The sequence below is a fragment of the Ailuropoda melanoleuca genome, chromosome 5 (genome assembly GCF_002007445.2).
Source record: "Ailuropoda melanoleuca isolate Jingjing chromosome 5, ASM200744v2, whole genome shotgun sequence".
Lineage (NCBI taxonomy): Eukaryota > Metazoa > Chordata > Mammalia > Carnivora > Ursidae > Ailuropoda > Ailuropoda melanoleuca.
In genome coordinates, this window is record NC_048222.1 from 72,770,301 (window position 1) to 72,791,856 (window position 21,556).

Sequence of the window (21,556 nt, forward strand, 5' to 3'; positions counted from 1 at the left end):
CGGGGGGGGGGGGGGGGGGCTGTAAAGTTCTAGAGCCCACTCACTGCCCCTGGCAGCTGTGACGCACAGCGTGCAGGCACAGAGGTGAACTGGGACGAGTGGGGCCTGTGGGAATCTGGCCCCAAGACGGTGGTCCAGAGGACTCCCAATGGGCGGGTGGGACCCTGAGAAGCCACCATGGCAGCCTGGTCCCCCGACGCGATACTCACAATATGGGGAGACTGTCGGCTCATCCCGATCACGGTGCGGTTGATCCTTCTCAGCAGCCGTTCCATTATCAGCTGGATGTGCATCGCCGTGGGGCCCTGCGGGGGAAACACGGGAACTGACCCCACTTCTGACTCAGCTTCACTTTTCCTCAAAACACCTTGGACAGGTGAGTGTTCTCTTTAAGTCTCACTCTGGCTCTTCCCTGCAAAGCAATCTCTTGTCCAAAAAGAGGAAAAGAAGCTTGCAGATGAATACATACCGTTACTGAGGAATTGGTTGAAAATGATAAGGTGTAACATGTAAAAGCTGGGAGTGGGGATGAGGGGGAGAAGGCCTCCCTAGGGAGCCAGACCATCTGCGCTCACTGCAAGTTCAACGCGGCCCCCAACTCAATGTAGTTCTGGGGGGACCCCCTGGCATGAAGTCAGTCCCGACGCTGAGCACAGGGGGTGGCCCAAGAGAACTAGGCATGTGCATGGGAAGGCAAAGACAAAAATTCAACGTTCTTCCCACCTTCTGTGTAGGAGGGAAAAAACCAAGAAATTCAAGTCAAGGAGCCAGGTATTGACTGAATGTGTTCAAAAGTCATTTGCTGGGGGCACCCAACTGGCTCAGTTGGTGGAGCATGTGACTCTTGATCCCAGGGTTGTGAGTTTGAGCCCACATGGCACAAAGAGATTACTTTAAAAAAAGGTTTTTTTAGGGGCGCCTGGGTGGCACAGCAGTTAAGCGTCTGCCTTCGGCTCAGGGCGTGGTCCCATTGTTATGGGATCGAGCCCCACATTGGGCTCTTCCGCTTTGAGCCTGCTTCTTCCTCTCCCATTCCCCCTGCTTGTGTTCCCTCTCTCGCTGGCTGTCTCTCTCTCTGTCAAATAAATAAATAAAATCTTTAAAAAAAAAAAAGGTTTTTTTAGCTAAAAAAATTTTTTTGAAACCCCACAAGTCATATGCTGGTGCTTTAACCTCTTGTGTGATGGTATTTAGAGACGAATTTTAGGGAGGCAATTAGGTCATAAAGGCGGGGCCCTGGTCTCATAGGGTTAGTGTCCTTATAAGGAGAGACACCAGAGAGCTGGTCTTTTCTCTTTCCACACGCACACTGAGGAAAAGCCATGTGAGGACAGACAGCTGGCGACCATCTCCAGGCCAGGAGCGGGCCCTCCCCAGGAACCTGACCACACTGGCACCCTGACTTTGGACTTCCAGCTGCCAGAACCATGGGAAATAAATACCTGTTGTTTAAGCTGCCCACTCTAGGGTGTTTTGTTTTGGCAGCCCGAGAAGACTAACACAAGGATTTAATATTTTGACTCTGTCATGTGTCACTCTGAGCAATTATTTAACTTTGCTGAGCTTCTGTTTTCATAGCTGGGGGAAAAAAAAGTTCCCATACAGGAATTAGCTGGGCTGGTGTACACAACAGTGCCTCACAAATACACATTTTCTTTTAAAGATTTTATTTATTTCCTGGAGAGAAAGAGCACAGAGGCAGAAGGAGAGGGAGAAGCAGGCTCCCCGCGGAGCAGGGAGCCCCAGGTGGGGCTCGATCCCAGGACCCCGGGATCATGACCTGAGCTGAAGGCAGGTGCTTAACCGACTGAGCCACCCAGGCGACCCCACGAATACATATTCTTTATTTTTCTTTCTCTCCTTGTGATTTGATGTCATACTCATTAGGTTCCAAGTTAGCAATATTCAACCTTGTCCTTCAAAGCTTTTATCCAGTCTTGCGTCATGATAGATATTTTGAAACTCCGGGTTAATAATTCAGATAACTAAATCACGCTATATATAGTTTTATTAAAATATCAAGCATTGTTAGCTCCCCTTTTGCGCTTCCCTTCTTTCCTTCTTTGTTTTTATTACATATTCACTTGTTTCCCATTTCTTTGAGGGAACGTGATCCATTAGACCTGCCTCTCTGTTGAGGCATTTTACCCTCTATTTAGGTAACAAGACCACACCACAGTCCCGGCCAGGTGTGTTGAGTCCTGTGCTGGCCCCGTGTGGGGGTAGGAAAAGGAATCCGGCATTCTCTGAGCCCTTCAGAGATTCACCTCCAGCTGGAGAGCTGGGGCTTGAAGATGAATGAGCAAAACACAAGGAAACTCCTAGAAGGTCAGCTCCATGAGGGCGGACTGCTTGCCTTGCTTCTTCACTGGGGCACTCTTAGACCTATCACAGTGCCCAGAGCGCAGGATCTGTTTAAGACGCGTCTGCGAACTGAATTGTAACTCAAGATAGGAAACAATAAGCACCTTAAAAGGAAGTAAGGAGAGCACGAAGGGAAGTAGCAGAGTTGGGGGCTTGGGGCAGGACTGAGCCAGGAGCAACCTCACAGAGGTGCTTACTGCAGCTGGACTTTGAAGAATTTGGACGGTGTGGAGACACAGCTTTGGGAAAAGAGGAGTCCTGAACTATTAAAAAAAAGGCATAGGAATCATGTCAATAATTAGAGCCTGGAATTAACTGAGGAGATGAGGGGATAGTGGAAGACATACAAAGTTAAGTTGCACATTTAAAAATGCTTACGGTGGGGGATAAAACTGTCTCATTATCACCACCAAAAAATTATCAAATTTACTACTTTAACAGAAGCTCCAAGATCAATAATCTTGAATGCTTCTGTTCATTACAGGGAATCTTATCAGGAAGACAAAAAAAAAAAAAAAGTTTCTCAAGCCAAATAAATCTTCCAGTGTAATATGTAAATACATTCCGGTCATTGCCAAAGAGTCCTTCTGTGTGGTAAGAAGGCAGGCAAAGATATTATATTATATAAATTATTTAAATGCAAATATAAATTTAACAAGTCTATATTAAAAATTAATGATAAAAAGATATTATATTAAAAACAAAACATGGGGCACCTGGGTGGTTCAGTCCGTTAAGTGTCTGCTTTTCCTTCTCCCTCTGCCCCTCCCCCCATTGGTGCACACGCGCTCTCTTTCTCTCTCTCTCTCTTTCTCAAATAAATAAATAAAATCTTTAAAAAGCAAAACAAAACAGCATCAGAAGTGGAAGAGATCTAAGAGGCCATTTAGAACAATCCCCACATGTTATGGAATGGGAAATTGAGGCACCTGGAGATTTGCCTAAGGATAAAGAGCTCCACTTGCTAATGCCAGCACCAGAAAACAAACAGCCCAACTCCCATGCTTCAGATTAACTGTGAATTGTACACATTTACTTCTAGAACACACTGGAGCCCTGCTGAAACCAAAGTCCCTGGTACACTGTTGCCAACTACAGCTTGGACCTTTATTTTAGTATTTTGATTACTGAGTCATAAGAGTTACTTTTTAAAAATATTCTTAGCATTATGAGATGCTTAGTCACATTTATTTATTTGTTGCAAAATCCTTGGTTAGGAATCAAATTCCCAATCATAAGATTCCTTGGGGAAATTTATTATATTTTATGTGGTTTCTAGAAACACATTTAAGGGGGAAAAAAGGAACGGGAACATGACCTGTAATTAATAAATATCCACTAAATAATACAAATGTAAGTGGGCTGCAGGGGCTCAGAGACAGGGTGGAGGTAGGTAGAGGAAGCAGTGGAAGAAGCCTTCTCCGGTACCTCCATGGCTGAGGCATGAATGAGCAGAAGTGCAGATGTGCCGTGTGAAGAGCAGCAGCTGAGGCAGGCTGGGGCCAAACTGCGGTGAACCTTGAAAGGTGAGCTAAGAATTTAGCTATGGGGAACTGACAGTGTGTTCTTCAATTCCTTCAGCAGACCTGAATCTAAATATACTGGAAGGAATGGGCTTAGGCAAGGCCAAGACTGTTTTCCCTGCTCGTGGGAACAGTAGTGCCAGGTAGCCATTGTGGGGAGTGGTAAGTATGCTCTGTGCTCAACTGAACACCTTCTGCCAACTTCTCCAGCCTCTTGAGAGGCGGCCATGCCTAGGCTCTGGGCCGTGCTATCTCTAGAACAAGGTAAATCCAGGCAGATGCAGCCCCAGGGTTTTGGGGAGAATGGGTGCCCAGGTCAGAGAGAAGATGTGAGACAAGAAAAACACATCATTTCCACTAGGCTCCAAAAGGAAGGATCAGTGTCAGAGAGTCTAAAAATGAGAGCATGTCAGAAGCTTGGGCACATCTACAACAGTCCTGTCAGTACCAGTAGAAAAAGAAGGCCAAGCTTTCTGCATAAAAAATCTAAACAAGGCTCTGATTCTTCAAAGCCCCCTCAGGGATCTCAGTGGTGGACAAGCCAGGAAAACCAGCCTGCAGCAGGCACCCCAGTAAGCGGACCCCTCCTGGACCCAGATTTGCAGAGCAGGCTCTGGCAAGAGGAAGCCTCTCCGATCACCTCAAAAGCAGCCCAGCCTGCCCCAGTACCCAGGTTCTAAACTGCCTGAGCCAAGCCCTGAGACGAGGAAGACCCCGAAGTCATTCTTGCCCAAGGCAGAAGGACCCATTGCGCTGTGGTCTGCATCGGGTGACGGTTCAACTCACCACATCCTTCCTGTCCAGCACTTCCAGGATGTTGCTCAGAAGCTGCGAGCTGGCCTCATGGTCGGGCTTGCTGGAGTTGTCATCTAGCTGGCCGCTGAGCTGGTCTGTCAGCAGAGGCAGCAGCACGTCTCTGCACTCTGGGAGAGAAAGTGCACCCAGCTCACCAGCTGCAGCAGACCCCCAGCCCAGGTGCTCTGCTTTTGCCTGCAACTCTCCCTCTGCCCCATACGGCAGCTGACCTCTGAGCTCCACCCAGCAGGAACACAGCATCCTGGGCATGGAACTTCAGCCCTGTAACTTGATTTTATTTTATTTTATTTTTTTAATTTTATTTTATTTATTTATTTGACAGAGGGAGACACAGCCAGCGAGAGAGGGAACACAAGCAGGGAGAGTGGGAGAGGAAGAAGCAGGCTCCCAGCGGAGCAGGGAGCCCGATGCAGGGCTCGATCCCAGCACCCTGGGCCAAAGGGAGACGCTTAACGACTAAGCCACCCAGGTGCCCCATGTAACTTGATTTTAAAAGCTAAGAAAATTACACCGATCACAGGCACATATATAAAAATGTTTAAAGTATTCAACAATGTCTTTGGCTTTTTAAAAAAATGCCACCTCGACAGCTGAAGGCTAAGTCCTACGAAAGGAAAAAATTATGTCACACTTTTTAAAATGTTTGAAAGTTTCCACCTAATGGAGAGAATTCACTCTAAAATTTGTACAAATACTGAGGGAGCTTTCCTAGTACATTTCAGGGTGTTTCAAGGACATTCTGAATGTTTTTGCAGGCACATGGGCTTCACAACATAAGGGGTTATCTTTCTATGATATCTTCCTTCTGGGATCCTCGCTATTAGAAGACATTATTACGATGAGGCCAGATGTTCTGGACACTAACAGAAATGACTGTTAGCAGTGAGAATACTTCCTCTAATTGGAACACACAGTGCATGCTTGCTCTGGTGCTCCAACACCCCATTTTTATCATCTCATTTATCCTTTCTGCACGCTTAGAGGCAGAAATATCATAGCATATTAAGATGTCTAGTAATATTATGTTTTCTACTTGAGAGCATTCACTAGCTTTGTGCACACCTCCAACTGTCCTTGGAACAGTTAGAATTTCTAAGCAAAAATTCACAGGGACGGGAAATATCAGAGCCAAAAGGGGCTACCAACGTGATCTAGTTCAAATCCTTCCTTCCATGGAAATGGAGGCTAAGACTTACAAAAGGCTCCTTGTGTGTCCAAAGTTACATAACCAACCAGGGGCAAGGCCAGGAGGCCTGTCACCAATAACTCAGTCACTTCTCCCTATTTCAGAGCAGTCTTGCTGGTGCTCAGACCTTCCAGGAAATACATGCAACACAGGGTCACCCTCTGGGAGCCCCTGACCTACTGGTAGCTCCAGAAGAACCTCCCAGAGCAGCCCCTCTCTAGCAAGTCTGGGGTTTGTTGGGAAAAGACCAGCCATGGAACCTCTTCCCCATATCAGCTTTGGGACAAGAGCACAGTGATTTAGACTCGGTGGCTACATGCTTGTCTCGAGTTACAAAATGAAGAATATTTCATCCATGTAAGAGTTTTCTCTCCTCGGTGCCCTCTGGCTCCCCCATGAAGCCCTTCCCCACCAAAACCTGTGACTTACAGTGTTTGCCAGTTTCTGTCGTATAAATACGACCACTGTGGCCCATTTTCAGCTCCTCACATAATGTGACCGAGCATGGATACTGAGAAGAGATACACACAATCTGCTCTCCTGAGCCAGGACTGGGGGGGGGGTGGTGCTCCAGCACACTCCTACAGGGCTGCCCCAGCACACTCCTACAGGGCTGCCCCCTGGCTTTTCAGGTTAAGCAATAAGTACAGGTCAAAGAAGACACATTTGTGGAAAACCATCTTTCCTGCTTCCCTGCTACTTTCTGGGGTGTCCCATTTTGAGGACAAAGTTCTCTTAAGTAATGAAAGACTGACTTGTTCTCATAAAAAAATGCATGATTTTATTCTCTCAGATCCTCTTGGAAATACTAACCTGATTCTGTCTGCCCTTTAAAACCGGTTTCTCAGGAGGTCCCTATGTCCCAACCAGCTACTGGCAAGGTCGTTATTGACATTAAAGGGGGGGGAAAAAAAAAAGCAAGCAAGTGTTGGCTGGAGAAGCAGCAAGACTGGAATGTCGGTAAGCGGTAGTTTTTGGTGAGGACATACCCGACTGCCGGAAAAGATTGCTCTCCACTATCTTGGTCATGCAGTTCAGTTTCTGGCGAACTAACTGGTTGTCAGGGATGCTTTGAATGAACTTGCAGAAGAGCACGCTGCAAGAGAGATCCCAGAGGTTAGTATTTTCGTTCCGTCACACTGAAGGTATCATTACGCAGCTCCTCCTCTCAACTCTGAGATCCGGGCATGGACAGTTTTCCCTGGAAATCTCTCCCAGGCAGCCTGAGAGTCTGCCCCTTGGAGCTGAAGCCGAGACTGTTCCATGCACGCTGCAGCGCTCAGCCTCAGAACCGTCTCTGTTTAAACTGCCAAAGCACAGTCACGTCCATCCCGGCTTTGCGGACCTGTCTGACCCCTCGCTTCTGCACACTTTCCTGGCTAACTCCACCCCGGTGTCGATCACCATCTGACTTTGCACTGCCCGGGTGCTTAGGTACAGGGCTGGAAGTGTATTATTATGTACTTTCTTCTGGAGTTAATTTCACGTCTGCATGTCTTGATTCCACAGAGAAAAGTGCAAACCTCTCTCAGGGGCAGGCTTTGTGTCATCTTTTATATTTTTCACAGAAACTGAGCACCAGAAGGGGTTCAGTTAAGACGTGTTAGAAGAATAACAGGATGCGCAGCAGCCCATGCCCCAGCCAAGCAGGGAAGCTGCTTCGTTGTTAAAGTCAGCAAACGGTGCTTTGCTATTTACCTGAGCTCCACGGGATCAAACACAAGTTTGACGTCGTTGATGATGCTAGGAAGGTATTTCAGAGCTGCCCCCTGTAAGAAAAATACCGAAAGGCAAATTCAGTTGCCAAGCAGGACGAAGGCAGAATGCATTACTTAATCCCAGGAAGAAAAGGCTTGCATCTACATAGGGAACCGCACACAGATGCTCTCGCAGTGGAGAGCAGAGCTAAATGCTGCTAAAGGTGATTGCCTAAAATCTTCTTCCTAAAAGGTCAGATGGCACGGCCTTTTCTTTTTCTTCATTATCAATAGGTAGTGTTTGTTTGGAATTCATTTTTCTATCAAAGCAGGTAGTCAGAATCTTGACATCTCCCTCACAAGATGGGCATAAAGAACAAAGAATAAATAATGAAATTCAGATCTGAATCCTCAGAGCTGGCACATTTTATATTAAAAAACTGATGAGGAACATGATGATGACTTTGGGCTTCTGTGAAGAATGGGGGGGGGGGGAAGAATAAAAACCTGTTGCCTGTATCACCGCGATCAATTGGCTGAATTCACAGGGGCCATGGAAGCCTTTTAAGGGATGTCTAAAAGGATAGTTTGTCTGTGGCAAACTGGCATTTGAGAACACAAATGGACATAAAAGTTAAAACACAGGCTTCTCTCTTTACTTTCTGGAAGCAGTACTAAAATTCACAGGTTTTCCACGAATTCACTTTGCTTCTCTCCCACCGTGTCCAGTTCTATGTTGTCACAGGACATTCTCAGCAACAGCATGAAAAGAGGCACCCACGGGGATACCATGCTGACCTTGATCTTGACAGCTTCCTCCAGGGGTCTGTCCATGAGCATATTGAAAGCGAGAAATAACTGGCGGATTGAATTATTAAATTCATCTCCATCTTCGCTTTGGCCATAAAATCTTAACAGGAAAAAGAGAGAAGCGGTCAGGTTTTCCATCTTCACAGAGAAATTTTTGAAAATATCTGTCCCCTAACCAACGCTGGAGGCCCGTGCCTCCCTGGTCACCATGTGAGACTGTGCCAAGGGAAGGTCAGAGGGTGCTCCAGGATGGTTTCGGGGAGACACCCAGTAGGCTGAGAAGATAGTACCACCTGGTGAAGAGCAGATAGGAATTCATACCTAAAGTCCTACCACAGAGCTCTCCATTTGGTCTGCTACGGTCAGCCAGTCTGGAACGACTCCCTAGAAGCTGTATGAAGCTGTCCATCCTAGCTGTGCATGGGCACTTCTGGCCAAGGGCGAACAGCAGGAGCTGCTCTGTCTGAAGGATCAGTTGAGCTCTGTGCACATGCCCGCCTTCCTCAGCTCATTAGCAGAATGCCCAATATGCAGGGGACTCCCCCAGCTCACTTTCCCAACACACACTCTTGCCGTAGCCTATCCTCCAGCATCACTCCTGCCCTCTTCCCTCGTTCTCCTCGTCTACTCTTTCCATCTCATCTCCTCTAGCCCTGATCATTTGAGCTGAGGTTTCAGACAATGGGTAGAGAAGCTCCTTGTACCAGCAACAATTCTGAACCCAACCCAGTCTGCAAGTTCAGGAATGCCATTCTCTCCACTGAAGAGGCCAGCTGGGTGCTGACCCGCTCTACAGTAGGACCTCACGGCACACAAGAATACCTCGCCCTCACTGATTTTTGCTGGCTTTAAGGTACTCTGCGTGTCTTCAGGATTTGTCCATCTGCTGAAAATCTGGTTCTTTCTCCTAAGTAGAAATCAGAGGTCTTTGGCCCATTTCTCAGAAACACGAAAGTCTCAAATTGTAATCCAAGTGCGTTCACACTGGGTGGCAATATTCCCACCAACTGGTCAAGAGTAGGGATTGTTTGGAATCAGGATTTTGCACACACACTCACTCACTCACACACATACATGCACACATATATTTAAGTTCATCTGCATTCAGCTACACCTTGTAAGGGACTTGTGGAATTCAAACTCCTCTGAGAAAAGAATTCGGTCAGAGGGTTGTTGGTCATTCTCAATTCATCCATTTAGCAGAACTAAAAAAGAACTTTACTTGCTACTTAGTCCGCAAGGTATGTCAAAATTAACATGCGCAAAGCAGAACCCCCTTGATTCTCCTGCTCCTCTTTCAGTATTCCAAGTCTCAGCGAGTTAGCACCCAAAACTTGGGGGTTATCCAGGGTTCTTCCCTTCCTCTCATTCTCCCACAGAATCTAACAGCAAGGCCACCTTGCGCTCTCTGCACCTCATCGGAGACGGAGCCACCGCATCTCATACTTGAACTACAACAGCCCATTGTGTGCTCACCCAGGGTTTGCTCTTTACCCTTGATGATCCACTTTCCACTTAAGAGATGAGATGATCACTGGAAATGTAAGCCAGATTTTACTGCCTCTCTAACTGAAACCCTTTGATGGCTTCCCATTCCACTTGGGTAAAATCCAAACTCCTTACTATAGCCTGCCAGGTCCTACCTCGTTTGTCATTCACCTGCCGCTCCCCATTCTCCCATTCTCATCCTCCATGCTCCAGCAGCACTGGCTTCTCCTGATTTCCCACACAAGCCCTACAGAGCGTCCCCACACCCTCATTCCTCCTCCCTGAGACCTGCACACGTGGCCTCCTCCTGTTTGGTCTCAGCTCAAATGCCAAATCCTAGAGACGCCTTCTCCCTCCCTGGTCATTATCCCCCCAAGGCCTCCCCAGCCAGCCCTCACCTATCTGAAATAATCTTAAGGTTTCTTTCTTCACTATTTGCCTCCCTGGCTTCAACCCAACCCACAAGCACCATCAGAGCTGGAGCCTTGTTTCATCTGCTACTAGAACGCCAGCACCCAGACCAACACCTGGTATCCTCTGTGCCGGGCATTTAAGAAGAGGGGACTAGGGGCGCCCGCGTGGCTCAGTCAGTGAAGTGTCCGACTTTTGATTTTGGCTCAGGTTTTGACCTCAGAGTCCTGAGTTTGAGCCCTGCACTGGACCCCACACTCAGTGGGGTGTCTGCTTCTATCCCTCTCGCTCTCCTTCTGCACCTCCCCCCACTCAGGTATGCTCTCTAAAATCAATCTATCTATCTATCTATCTATCTATCTATCTTTAGAAAAAAGGGTAGTGGTGGGGGGAATGGATAAATTTTTAGATAGGGTATTACCAGACAAAGGTCCCTATCTATCTATCTATCTATCTATCTATCTATCTATCTATCTATCATCTATCTTTAGAAAAAAGGGTAGTGGTGGGGGGAATGGATAAATTTTTACATAGGGTATTACCAGACAAAGGTCTCTATCTATCTATCTATCTATCTATCTATCTATCTATCTATCTCTCTTTAGAAAAAAGGGTAGTGGTGGGGGGAATGGATACATTTTTAGATAGGACATTACCAGACAAAGGTGGTATTTTCTTTAGCTTTTTGTGGTTTTTGTTTTGTTTTTGCTTTTTATTCGTGGTGTCAAATTTCTGCCCTTAAGAAATTTATATTCCTATCAGCATTAAAATGCAGGACCAATTTTTGTCCAATTTCATCAAAGGATAAAAATTTTTAATCTTTATCAAATGTACAGAAAAAGTGTGTGTGTATGGCATTTTGATAGTATGAATTTTCTTAAAAGATTTATTTGTTTATTTAAAGAGAGTGGGGGCAGGGGCAGACAGAGAGAGAGAGAAAAAGAATCCCAAGCAGGCTCCCCAGTGAGCATGGAGCCCCATGCAGGGCTCAATCCCAGGACCCCAAGATCATGACCTGAGCTGAAATCAAGAGTGTGACACCCAACCAAGTGAGCCACACAGGTGCCCCTGAATACTTTTTAAGAAATTTAATTTACCATTTGAATTTTTCTCTTATAAATTGTTTTTGTTTTCTATTATTTAAGGATGTTTATCATTCTTTTGTTGATTGGTAAGAGCCTTTCATTAGTAAAGCTAATTAAAGGCCTTGATCTATACAGTACATTGTAAGCTTTTCAATGTTAATTGTTTGCCTTTAATTTTATGATTTTGTAAACATACCAAGTTAAAAACAATACAAATCCTCAAATCTAGACTTGAAACCCCCTTACTTATACTTTTACTCCTAATAACATTTTAGCATGCTATCTGTCCAGTTTCCAAACCTGTTTTAGCAATATATTTTAACAGTTTGGAAATCCAGCTATTACTGAAAGGCAGAGATGGCACTGGGGTTGTGGGCATTCCCAGAAAAGTTACTTCTTCATTCTTCATCTCTATTTTTTTTTAAGATTTATTTATTTATTTATTTATTTGAGAGAGAGCGAGCGCAGGCCGGGAGGGGGGTGACATAGAGGAAGAGAGAGAGAGAAAATCCCAAGCAGGCTCACCTTCAGCATAGAGCCCAACTTCAGGCTCGATCTCACGAGCCTAAGATCACAACCTGAGCCAAAACCAAGAGTCAGACGCTTAACTGACTGTCACGCAGGTGTCCCGTCTCTGCTATTTTTTTTTTAATTTTATTTTATTATATTATGTTAATCACCATACAGTACATCCCCAGATTCCTATGTAAAGTTTGATGCTTCATTAGTTGCTTATAACACCCAGTGCACCATGCAATACGTGCCCTCCTTACTACCCATCACCAGTCTATCCCATTCCCCCACCCTCTCCCCTCTGAAGTCTTCAGTTTGTTTCTCATAGTCCATAGTCTCTCATGTTTCATTCCCCCTTCTGATTACCCCCCTTTTCTTTATCCCTTTCTTCCCCTACCGATCATCCTAGTTCTTATGTTCCATAGATGAGAGAAATCATATGATAATTGTCTTTCTCTGCTTGACTTATTTCACTTAGCATTATCTCCTCCAGTGCCGTCCATGTTGCAGCAAATGTTGAGAATTCGTTCTTTCTGATAGCTGAGTAATATTCCATTGTATATATGGACCACAGCTTCTTAATCCAGTCATCTGTTGAAGGGCATCTCGGCTCCTTCCATGATTTGGCTATTGTGGACAATGCAGCTATGAACATTGGGGTGCATATGGCCCTTCTCTTTACTACGTCTGTATCTTTGGGGTAAACACCCAGTAGTGCAATGGCTGGGTCATAGGGTAGTTCAATTTTTAACTTTTTAAGGGACCTCCACACTGTTTTCCAGAGTGGCTGTACCAACTTGCATTCCCACCAACAATGTAGGAGGGATCCCCTTTCTCCACATCCTCTCCAACAATTGTTGTTTCTTGCCTTGTCTATCTTTGCCATTCTAACTGGCGTAAGGTGGTATCTCAGTGTGGTTTTGATTTGAATTTCCCTGATGGCTAATGATTTTGAACATTTTTTCATGTGTCTGTTAGCCATTTGTATGTCTTCATTGGAAAAGTGTCTGTTCATATCTTCTGCCCATTTTATGATTTGTTTATTTGTTTCTCGTGTATTGAGTTTGAGAAGTTCTTTGTAGATCTTGGATACCAGTCCTTTATCTGTGGTGTCCTTTGCAAATATATTCTCCCATTCCGTGGGCTGTCTCTTAGTTTTTTTGACTGTTTCCTTGGCTGTGCAGAAGCTCTTTATCCTGATAAAGTCCCATAAGTTCATTTTATCTTTTATTTCTCTTGCCTTTGGAGATGTGTCGTGAAAAAGGTTGCTCTGGCCGATGTCATAGAAGTTGTTGCCTATGTTCTCCTCTAGAATTTTGATGGATTCCTGTCTCACATTGAGGTCTTTCATCCATTTGGAGTTTATTTTTGTGTATGGTGTGAGAGAGTGGTCAAGTTTCATTCTTTTGCATGTAGCTGTCCAATTTTCCCAGCACCATTTATTGAAGAGACTGTCTTTTTTCCACCGGATGTTTTTTCCTGCTTTATCAAAGATTAGTTGCCCAAAGAGCCGAGGGTCCATTTCTGGGTTCTCTATTCTGTTCCATTGGTCGATGTGTCTGTTTTTGTGCCAGTACCATGCTGTCTTTGTGATCACAGCTTTGTAGTACAGCTCGAAATCCGGCATTGTGATGCCCCCAGCTTTGTTTTTCCTTTTCAACAGTTCCTTGGAGATTCGGGGCCTTTTCTGGTTCCATACAAATTTAAGGACTATTTGTTCCAGTTCTTTGAAAAATGTCCTCGGTATTTTGATCGGGATAGCATTGAAAGTGTAGATTGCTCTGGGTAGTATGGACATTTTAACTATGTTAATTCTTCCAATCCATGAGCATGGAATATTTTTCCATCTTTTTATGTCTTCCTCAATATCTTTCAAAAGTGATCTATAGTTTCTAGCATATAGGTCCTTTACGTCTCTGGTTAAGTTAATTCCAAGGTAACGCATGGTTTTTGGTGTTATTGTAAATGGGATGGATTCCCTAATTTCTCTTTCTTCAGTCTCGTTATTCGTGTATAGAAATGCAACTGATTTCTGGGCATTGATTTTGTATCCTGCCACCTTACTGAATTGTTCTATAACTTCTAATAGTTTGGGAGTGGATTCCTTTGGGTTTTCCATATAGAGTATCATGTCATCTGCAAAGAGAGACAGTTTGACTTCTTCTTTGCCGATTTGGATACCTTTGATCCCTTTTTGTCTTCTGATTGCTGTTGCAAGGACTTCTAGTACTATGTTGAATAATAGTGGCGAGAGTGGGCATCCTTGTCGTGTTCCTGATCTTAAGGGAAAGGCTTCCAGCTTTTCCCCATTGAGAATAATGCTTGCAGTAGGCTTTTCATAGATGGCTTTTATGAGATTGAGAAATGTACCCTCTATTCCTACACTCTGAAGGGTTTTAATCAGGAAAGGATGCTGTATTTTGTCAAATGCTTTTTCTGCATCAATTGAGAGGATCATATGGTTCTTGAGTCTTTTCTTGTTGATATGATGTATCACATTGATTGATTTGCGAGTGTTGAACCATGCTTGCATCCCAGGTATGAATCCCACTTGGTCATGATGGATAATCCTTTTAATGTACTGTTGGATTCTATTAGCAAGGATCTTGTTGAGGATTTTGGCATCCATATTCATTAGAGAAATCGGTCTGTAATTCTCCTTTTTGAGGGGGTCTTTGCCTGGTTTGGGGATCAAGGTAATATTAGCCTCATAGAATGAGTTTGGTAGCTTTCCTTCTGTTTCTATTTTTTGAAATAGCTTTAGGAGAATAGGTATTATTTCTTCTTTGAATGTTTGGTAGAATTCCCCAGGAAAACCGTCTGGGCCTGGAGTTTTATTATTTGGAAGGTTGTTTATCACTGACTCAATTTCTTCATAGTTAATTGGCCTATTTAAGAAATCTATTTCTTCCTGTTTCAGTCTTGGTAGTTTATAGGTTTCCAGGAAGGCCTCCATCTCTTCCAGATTGTTTAGTTTTTTGGCATATAGCTGTTGATAAAAGTTTCTAATAATCCTTGCAATTTCAATGGTGCTGGTCGTGACCTCTCCCTTTTCAGTCATAATTTTAATAATCTCAGTCCTTTCTCTTTGTTTTTGGACAAGTTTTGCCAGTGGTCTATCAATTTTATGGATTCTCTCAAAGAACCAGCTTCTAGTCCTGTTGATCTGCTCTACTGTGGTTCTGGTCTCTAATTCATTGATTTCTGCTCTAATCTTGGTCAACTCCTTCCTTGTCAGTGGGTTAGGCCTGTCCCTCTGTTGCTGTTCCAGTTTCTTGAGGTGAGAATATAGAAACTGCATTTTAGATTTTTCTATTCTTTTGAGTGAGGCTTGGATGGCTATGTATTTCCCCCTTAGGACTGCCTTTGCAGTATCCCATAGGTTTTGGACCGTTGTGTATTCATTCTCGTTGGTCTCCATAAATTGTTTAATTTGTTTTTTGATTTCCTGGTTTATCGAGTCATTCTTGAGCAGGATGGTTCTTAGCCTCCAAGTGTTTGAGTTTCTTCCAGGTTTTTCCTTGTGGTTGAGTTCCAATTTCAGAGCGTTGTGGTCTGAGAATATGCAGGGGATAATTTCAATCTTTTGGTATTGGCTGAGACCTGTTTTGTGTCCCAGAGCATGATCTATTCTTGAGAATGTTCCATGGGCATTTGAATAGAATGAGTATTCTTTGGTTCTGGGGTGTAGTGTTCTATATATATCTATGAGGTCCAACTCGTCGAGTATGGCATTCAAAGCCTTTGATTCTTTGCTTAGTTTTTGCCAGGGTGTTCTGTCTATTTCTGATAGTGGGGTGTTGAGGTCCCCTACTATTACTGTGTTCTTATCTATATGTCTCTTTATTTTGGTTAAGAGTTGGCTTGTGTATCTTGCTGCTCCCCTGTTGGGGGCATATATATTAATAATTGTCATATCCACTTGTTGAATACTTCCTTTAAGAATAATATAGTGCCCTTCTGTATCTCTCTCTATGGCCTCTAGTTTAAAATCCAGTCTATCTGATATGAGAATTGCTACTCCAGCTTTCTTTTGAGGTCCATTTGCGTGGAAGATGGTACTCCATCCCCTTACTCTAAGTCTGAATGCATCTTTGGGTTCAAAATGAGTCTCTTGTAGACAGCAAATGGATGGGTCATGTCTTTTTATCCAATCTGCAACCCTGTGGCGTTTTATGGGAGAGTTTAAGCCATTTAGATTGATAGAGATTATTGACAGATATGATTTTAATGATGCCATTTCTCTTTAAAGTCTTTGTATCGGTTGTGACTTGCTGCTCTGTATCACTCTTGGGGCCTTTTTACCTTTATAGAGCCCCCCTTAATATCTCCTGTAGGGCTGGTTTCGTGGTTACGAAATTGGTTAATGATTGGCGATTTTGGAACGTCTTTATTTCTCCATCAATTCTGAATGACAGCTTTGCTGGATAAAGGATCCTTGGCTGCATGTTTTTCTCTGAAAGAGCTTTAAAAATGCCCCCCCAAGCCTTTCTCTCATTCCAGGTCTCTGTAGACAGGTCTGACGTAATCCTGATACCTTTGCCTTGGTACGTGAGAAATTTCTTTGCCCTGGCCGCTTTCAATACTGTATCCTTGGATCTAATATTTGCGAATTGCACTATGACATGCCGTGGCGTAGGTTTGTCCTGGTTGAGCTTGGATGGGGTCCTCTCTGCCTCTTGGACACGAATGCTTGTTTCCCTTGCTAGATTAGGGAAGTTTTCAGCTACAATTTGTTCAAATATCTCTTCTAGACCTCTGTTTTTCTCCACCCCTTCAGGGATGCCGATGATTCTGACATTGGATCGTTTCATAGAGTCAGTAATCTCCCGTAATCTACATTCGTGGGCGTGGATTTTTTTAAGACCAGCTTCTATTTTCGTTTTTTCTTCTACTAACCCATCCTCCAATTCGCTAACGCGTTCCTCTGCCTCGGTGACCCTGGCCGTCAGAGCCTCTAGTTTTGACTGTATTTGGCCCATAGAATTTTTAATTTCTGTCAGATTCGCTCTCATTTCTGCCCTTAGGGATTCTATATTCTCAGCAACGCTTTCTCTGATGCTTTTTTCAAGTTTACTCATCATCTTGACCATTGTTGCTCTGAATTCCATTTCTGATAATTGGGATACATCCATATGTATTAATTCTGTGGCCGAGGCCAATTCTGTGGCAGAGGCCACAGACTCATTATCTTTTCTTTGCTGGGGGGGACTTCTCCTTCTCGTCATTCTGATGAAGAGAGATTGCAGGGTTGTCCAGAGCCCAAGTGTTGACTGGGACCCAGGCCGTGCGCCCTTGTTTTATAGAGATCTTAGGGATGTGGGCTTCTTCCTTAAAGAGTTTATTTATTTATTTGAGAGAGAGAGAGACAGTCAGCAAGAAAGGGAACCCAAGCAGAGGAGTGGGAGAGGAAGAAGCAGGTTCCCGGTGGAGAAGCCCGATGAGGGACTCCTTACGGAGCGTTGTGATCACACCCTAATCCGAAGACAGGTGCTTGGTGACTGCGCCACTCAGGCGCTCCGGGTTGTGGGCTTCTTGATTTTTCAGCCTGCCTTCTGGGGGAGGGGCCTGCCTGCCGGTACTCAGAAAACCCTGTTTGGGTAGAGTCTCTGTGTCCCTTGCGAGGGGGGATGGGGATGGGCACCCTGTGAGCCGGTATTTCCGGGCTTTTGTTCTCTGGCGGCTTTCCCTGGCGGTTTGCTATGCCTCTTCTGAGAGAGCAGCAGCGGCTGAAATTCAGCCTCTGTCTCAGAACAGAGGGATCGCGGATCGTTCTCCACTGATGTTCTGGCCACTTTAACTCTGTTTCTGTTGGTGCTGCTCAACCCTGCAGCATCCCGGGCTGTGCGCCCCACACCCGGCGTCCCAGCCCTCACTTCCAGGGCCGGCACGTCTCTGTCCTTTGTGTTTCCAACCCCGCCCGCCGCCAGCCGCCCCGCGCGGGCTCCCGGAGCTCCCCGTCTCAGTCTGGTGTCTCACGGGTGCTGACCGCGAGTCCGCCTGCTCCCCCGTGCAGGTGGCCCTCCAGCCGCCAGCCGCCCCGCGGACGCTCCCGGAGCTCCCGGTCTCAGCCTCGATCCAGTGAGCACACCGGAGCTCCGGAGCTCCGTGAGATGCTTGGTGGTGCACGCTCCCGGCTCACGGACTCAGTCTGCTGTTTCCAGAGTGCGGGTCCGCGGTCTGCCCGCTCCCTGGTGCAGGTGGCCCGCCAGCCGCCCTGCGCGCGCGCTCCTGGAGCTCGCGTTCTAAGTCTGCTGTCTCGCAGGTGCCGTCCGCGAGTCCGCCTGCTCTGTCTCTGCTATTTTTGATGGAACTGTTATTCAAGAAATTCAAGCTGGGAATTACCATATCTGGCTTAGTTTCATCAGGTAGCTAAGCATGATGTCAGCAAAAATCACACACCTCCCTGACAAGGAAACATCTCCCCGAAGACAACTGCCACCATTCTCCATCCACCACCAAGAACTCATAATCCTAGATTTGTACACCCAACATCATGCAGTCCCTTGCTGCGCCAAATGCAGTGTTGCCACAGAAACCTTGGTTCCCAGAGTGGTCATCACCAACCAAGGCTTTTATCAAGCTGCACACTGTAGCTACCTGCATCCCTAAGTCCCACTGTCATTACTGCTCTAGAAATTCTGCCGACTCGAAAGGACTTGGCATGGGCCTTCTCTAGGCGTTTCAGAGTCTACCACCATCTTCAGCCTTGGAGTTCTGAAATTTGGCAATTCCATGACCTAACCATGATCAGAGCGCTGAACATGAGCATGAGGATTAAGAAAAAGTCCATGGAGAGAGAGGATACAGCACAAACATCTTACTGCAGCGACCATTACCTCAAGTAGAGCACTCTGGATTGGATGATGAATCTAAATAAGTACTTCAGGGCTTTCAAAGCAGCGAAAAGCAATTCTGTCTTGCTGGAGTCATCTGCATTGGCCACATAAAAGTTCAGTACCTTGGAGAGTTTCCTTAAAAGGGTGAAAAAGAAAAATGTCAGTGGGGCAAAGTGGTACTCTGAGGTTTGGGGTATGTTATATAAGACGGGAACTTGGCATACCGGGGAAGCAGAAATCACAACTATAATTCTCTCTTCTAGAATATGCTCTGAGTAGGGAAATTGACTCCTTTGCAGTTTCGGTTCCTCACTGCAGTCTAGGTTTGGAGCTTCCCTAATGCTTAGAAGGGGTGGTTTCTTTCCCTTAGGATTTTTTAAAAGGATCAAAAATGAAAGTTGAAGGGATTCAAACCATGAAGGCATTTTAATCTCTAGTATATTATACATACATCCTCAGATGTTCCTGTAAGGAAGGGAATGTTTGCCTAATGCAGTCACCTTAAAAGAAGTCTAATTCCCTCCAGTCTGCCTAAACTCTTTGGGATTCACAGAATGGTGAGTATGGGAAGAGAAGTTCAATCTGACTCTGGCTCAGTCTGATGGAAACAACCATGGTTTCTGAGCATCCCAACAGATAACACTGGGCTGGGATGTCAGATTGCTTTTTGTGTCCTTCCAGAGTCTAGGCATTTTCTTAATCGGTTGTTAACTTACACTTCGGGGGGTACTCATAGCTTGACCTTTCTTTCTATAAATCTCTAAGTTTTCATAGTATTAAGAAAAATCACAGCACACATGTCGAACTGATAAAGGCTTATAAAGAAACCCAGATTACTACTTCCTGGAGTGTTGCATTTGGCTCTGTGAAATGAAGATCCGGTGACAGGAGTGCCCCGCTTGCAGCTACTGCCTGCTTGGAAAGTGAGGCTACTGGATGCAAAGAAACCTATCACCAGTGTATCTGCTGCTTCTCCCAATCCAGCGGGCATTATGTCCATCATGTTTGTTGGTGATTATGCGACGTAACATCTCTTTTCTGTCACTTACATTTTATAACATCGCTGGGCCTCCCATGCAAATAAAACCAAGAACTTTCTTGTTTAGTTCAGAAAGGACATAAGGGAATCTATGATCTGACCTAAAGAATCAGGTTGGTAGCCAACCTGATTGATCAGCAACAGCAGCTAGCATGACCGGCCTAAGCCACTGTCCAAAAGATCTCTGCTGATCTCAACTACATTCCTGTCACTCTTTATCACATTGCTCTGCACAGTAGCTGGGATGCAAGGGGGTGGGGGTCACAGGCCACATACAATGCCATGGTGAGGTGGGCTGAATGTTAGTTGCTTTCCTGAGTCAGAGGCTCATAAACCAAGGACAGAAAGGAGGCTGCACTATGGAAAAGGCAGAGACCATTCTCCTTTATATAAAAGACAGAAAAATTAAATCTCATACAAAGCCTTTGTGATGTAGGGCTGAGGACATGACCCTCAGTGCTACCAGACTTAGTCTTGCTTAATCCACTATTTGGTCACCGTGGGGTTTCCTGCTAATCCCCCTGACACCCAACTCTCCTAAGATCTGAGTACGACCTTCTGTCCTTAACTGTGCTCCCAATGCCTTCAACTCCTCATCTCTCTGTGTTCTGGATTCTCAAAGACATACAGCCTTACTTCCCCGGGAGCTTCCCAGAAGGCAGGGATTGACTTTAATGCCTTTCCCAGGGGTGGAATACTTAGCTGGTTCTCTCTTCCCACCGGAAGCTTCGAACAAGCTTCTGCACTTAGGGGCACACTTACTCGGCTTATGTCCCTTGCATTTCTTAACAACCCAACCCTAAGAGTACACACCCAACAACCCAGCAGCAGGTAGCTCCCTTGAATTATACGTACACATATGCCAGAGTGGCACTGAAGTGCTTGTAGATGTAGGTTTCAAGGACAGGATTAAAATGCTGGAACTTGATGTCTCCTATCAGTGAGATAATAAATACCTGCCAAAGGTGAAAAATAAGAGATAGCAGCACTGTACAACCCCAGGCATTTAGTCAATAAACCGGATGTTAGCATCCTGGTGACTTCTTTTCTTTCCAGACCATTTTTGCAGCATTCTCACTTCACCGTTCTAGAGCTGAAGTAAAAGTCTTGGAGTTTCTTTTATTTAACATCAACAGAGAAACTATGATGTGTCAGGCAATGGGCTAAATGCTATGGAGAATCTAGTAAGAGCCAGCCCTGGCCTCAGAGAGCTCAGTGTCTCAGAGAGGCCAGTGCACAAGCAAGATGAGTCAGGGAGGAAGATGGGGAGAGGCAAAAGAAAGATACAGAAAGCGGTCTCCTGTGGGAAAAAGAAACTCTAACCCAAGGATGCAGCTAATGAATTATTTCGTGACCTTGTTCTCATAAGTGCAGCATGAGTGCCCCCAATAACTGAACTTCATCAGATTTTGCCTCTCAGTTTCCCCTTCTTCTATGAATGCTATCCCTATCAGGCACATAATCTACAAAGCATCACACTGCACCTACTGATGAGAGAAGAATGCAGAAGAGGGGCCCCAGGGACGCCTGCATAGACCCACTGCCAGCTGCTCTATCCCATGAGAATCTGCAGACCCGGTCCCACAGAATCCAGAACCACTCTTTCCCATGAATCTGGACATGTGTGATCTTAGCTGGAGCATTTCCTCTCTTTATTTTATATCCTTAACTTCCTGACCACTTCTTGAATGTATCAATTTCTCCAAGCTGGTGAAACAGCCAACATTCCTTTGCTGCAACATACAGGTAAATTCTGCACAGAATTTTAACCCCAACGAGAAAACG

General features: G+C 45.2%; 1 protein-coding gene across 4 annotated transcripts in view; it reads right to left on the minus strand.

Moving 5' to 3' along the window:
- The window catches only part of DOCK5 (dedicator of cytokinesis 5), a 213,681-nt gene that overhangs the window by 57,522 nt on the left and 134,603 nt on the right, over window positions 1-21,556 (minus strand). For all 4 annotated transcript variants that reach the window (XM_034661245.1, XM_034661244.1, XM_034661246.1 and 1 more), the window contains 7 exons: window positions 20,627-20,727; window positions 18,733-18,867; window positions 8,385-8,496; window positions 7,588-7,658; window positions 6,879-6,985; window positions 4,674-4,810; window positions 210-305 (listed from right to left, as the gene is read on the minus strand). In XM_034661245.1, the coding sequence (XP_034517136.1) occupies window positions 210-305; window positions 4,674-4,810; window positions 6,879-6,985; window positions 7,588-7,658; window positions 8,385-8,496; window positions 18,733-18,867; window positions 20,627-20,727 (759 nt within the window). The remainder of the gene's footprint in view (window positions 1-209; window positions 306-4,673; window positions 4,811-6,878; window positions 6,986-7,587; window positions 7,659-8,384; window positions 8,497-18,732; window positions 18,868-20,626; window positions 20,728-21,556) is intronic.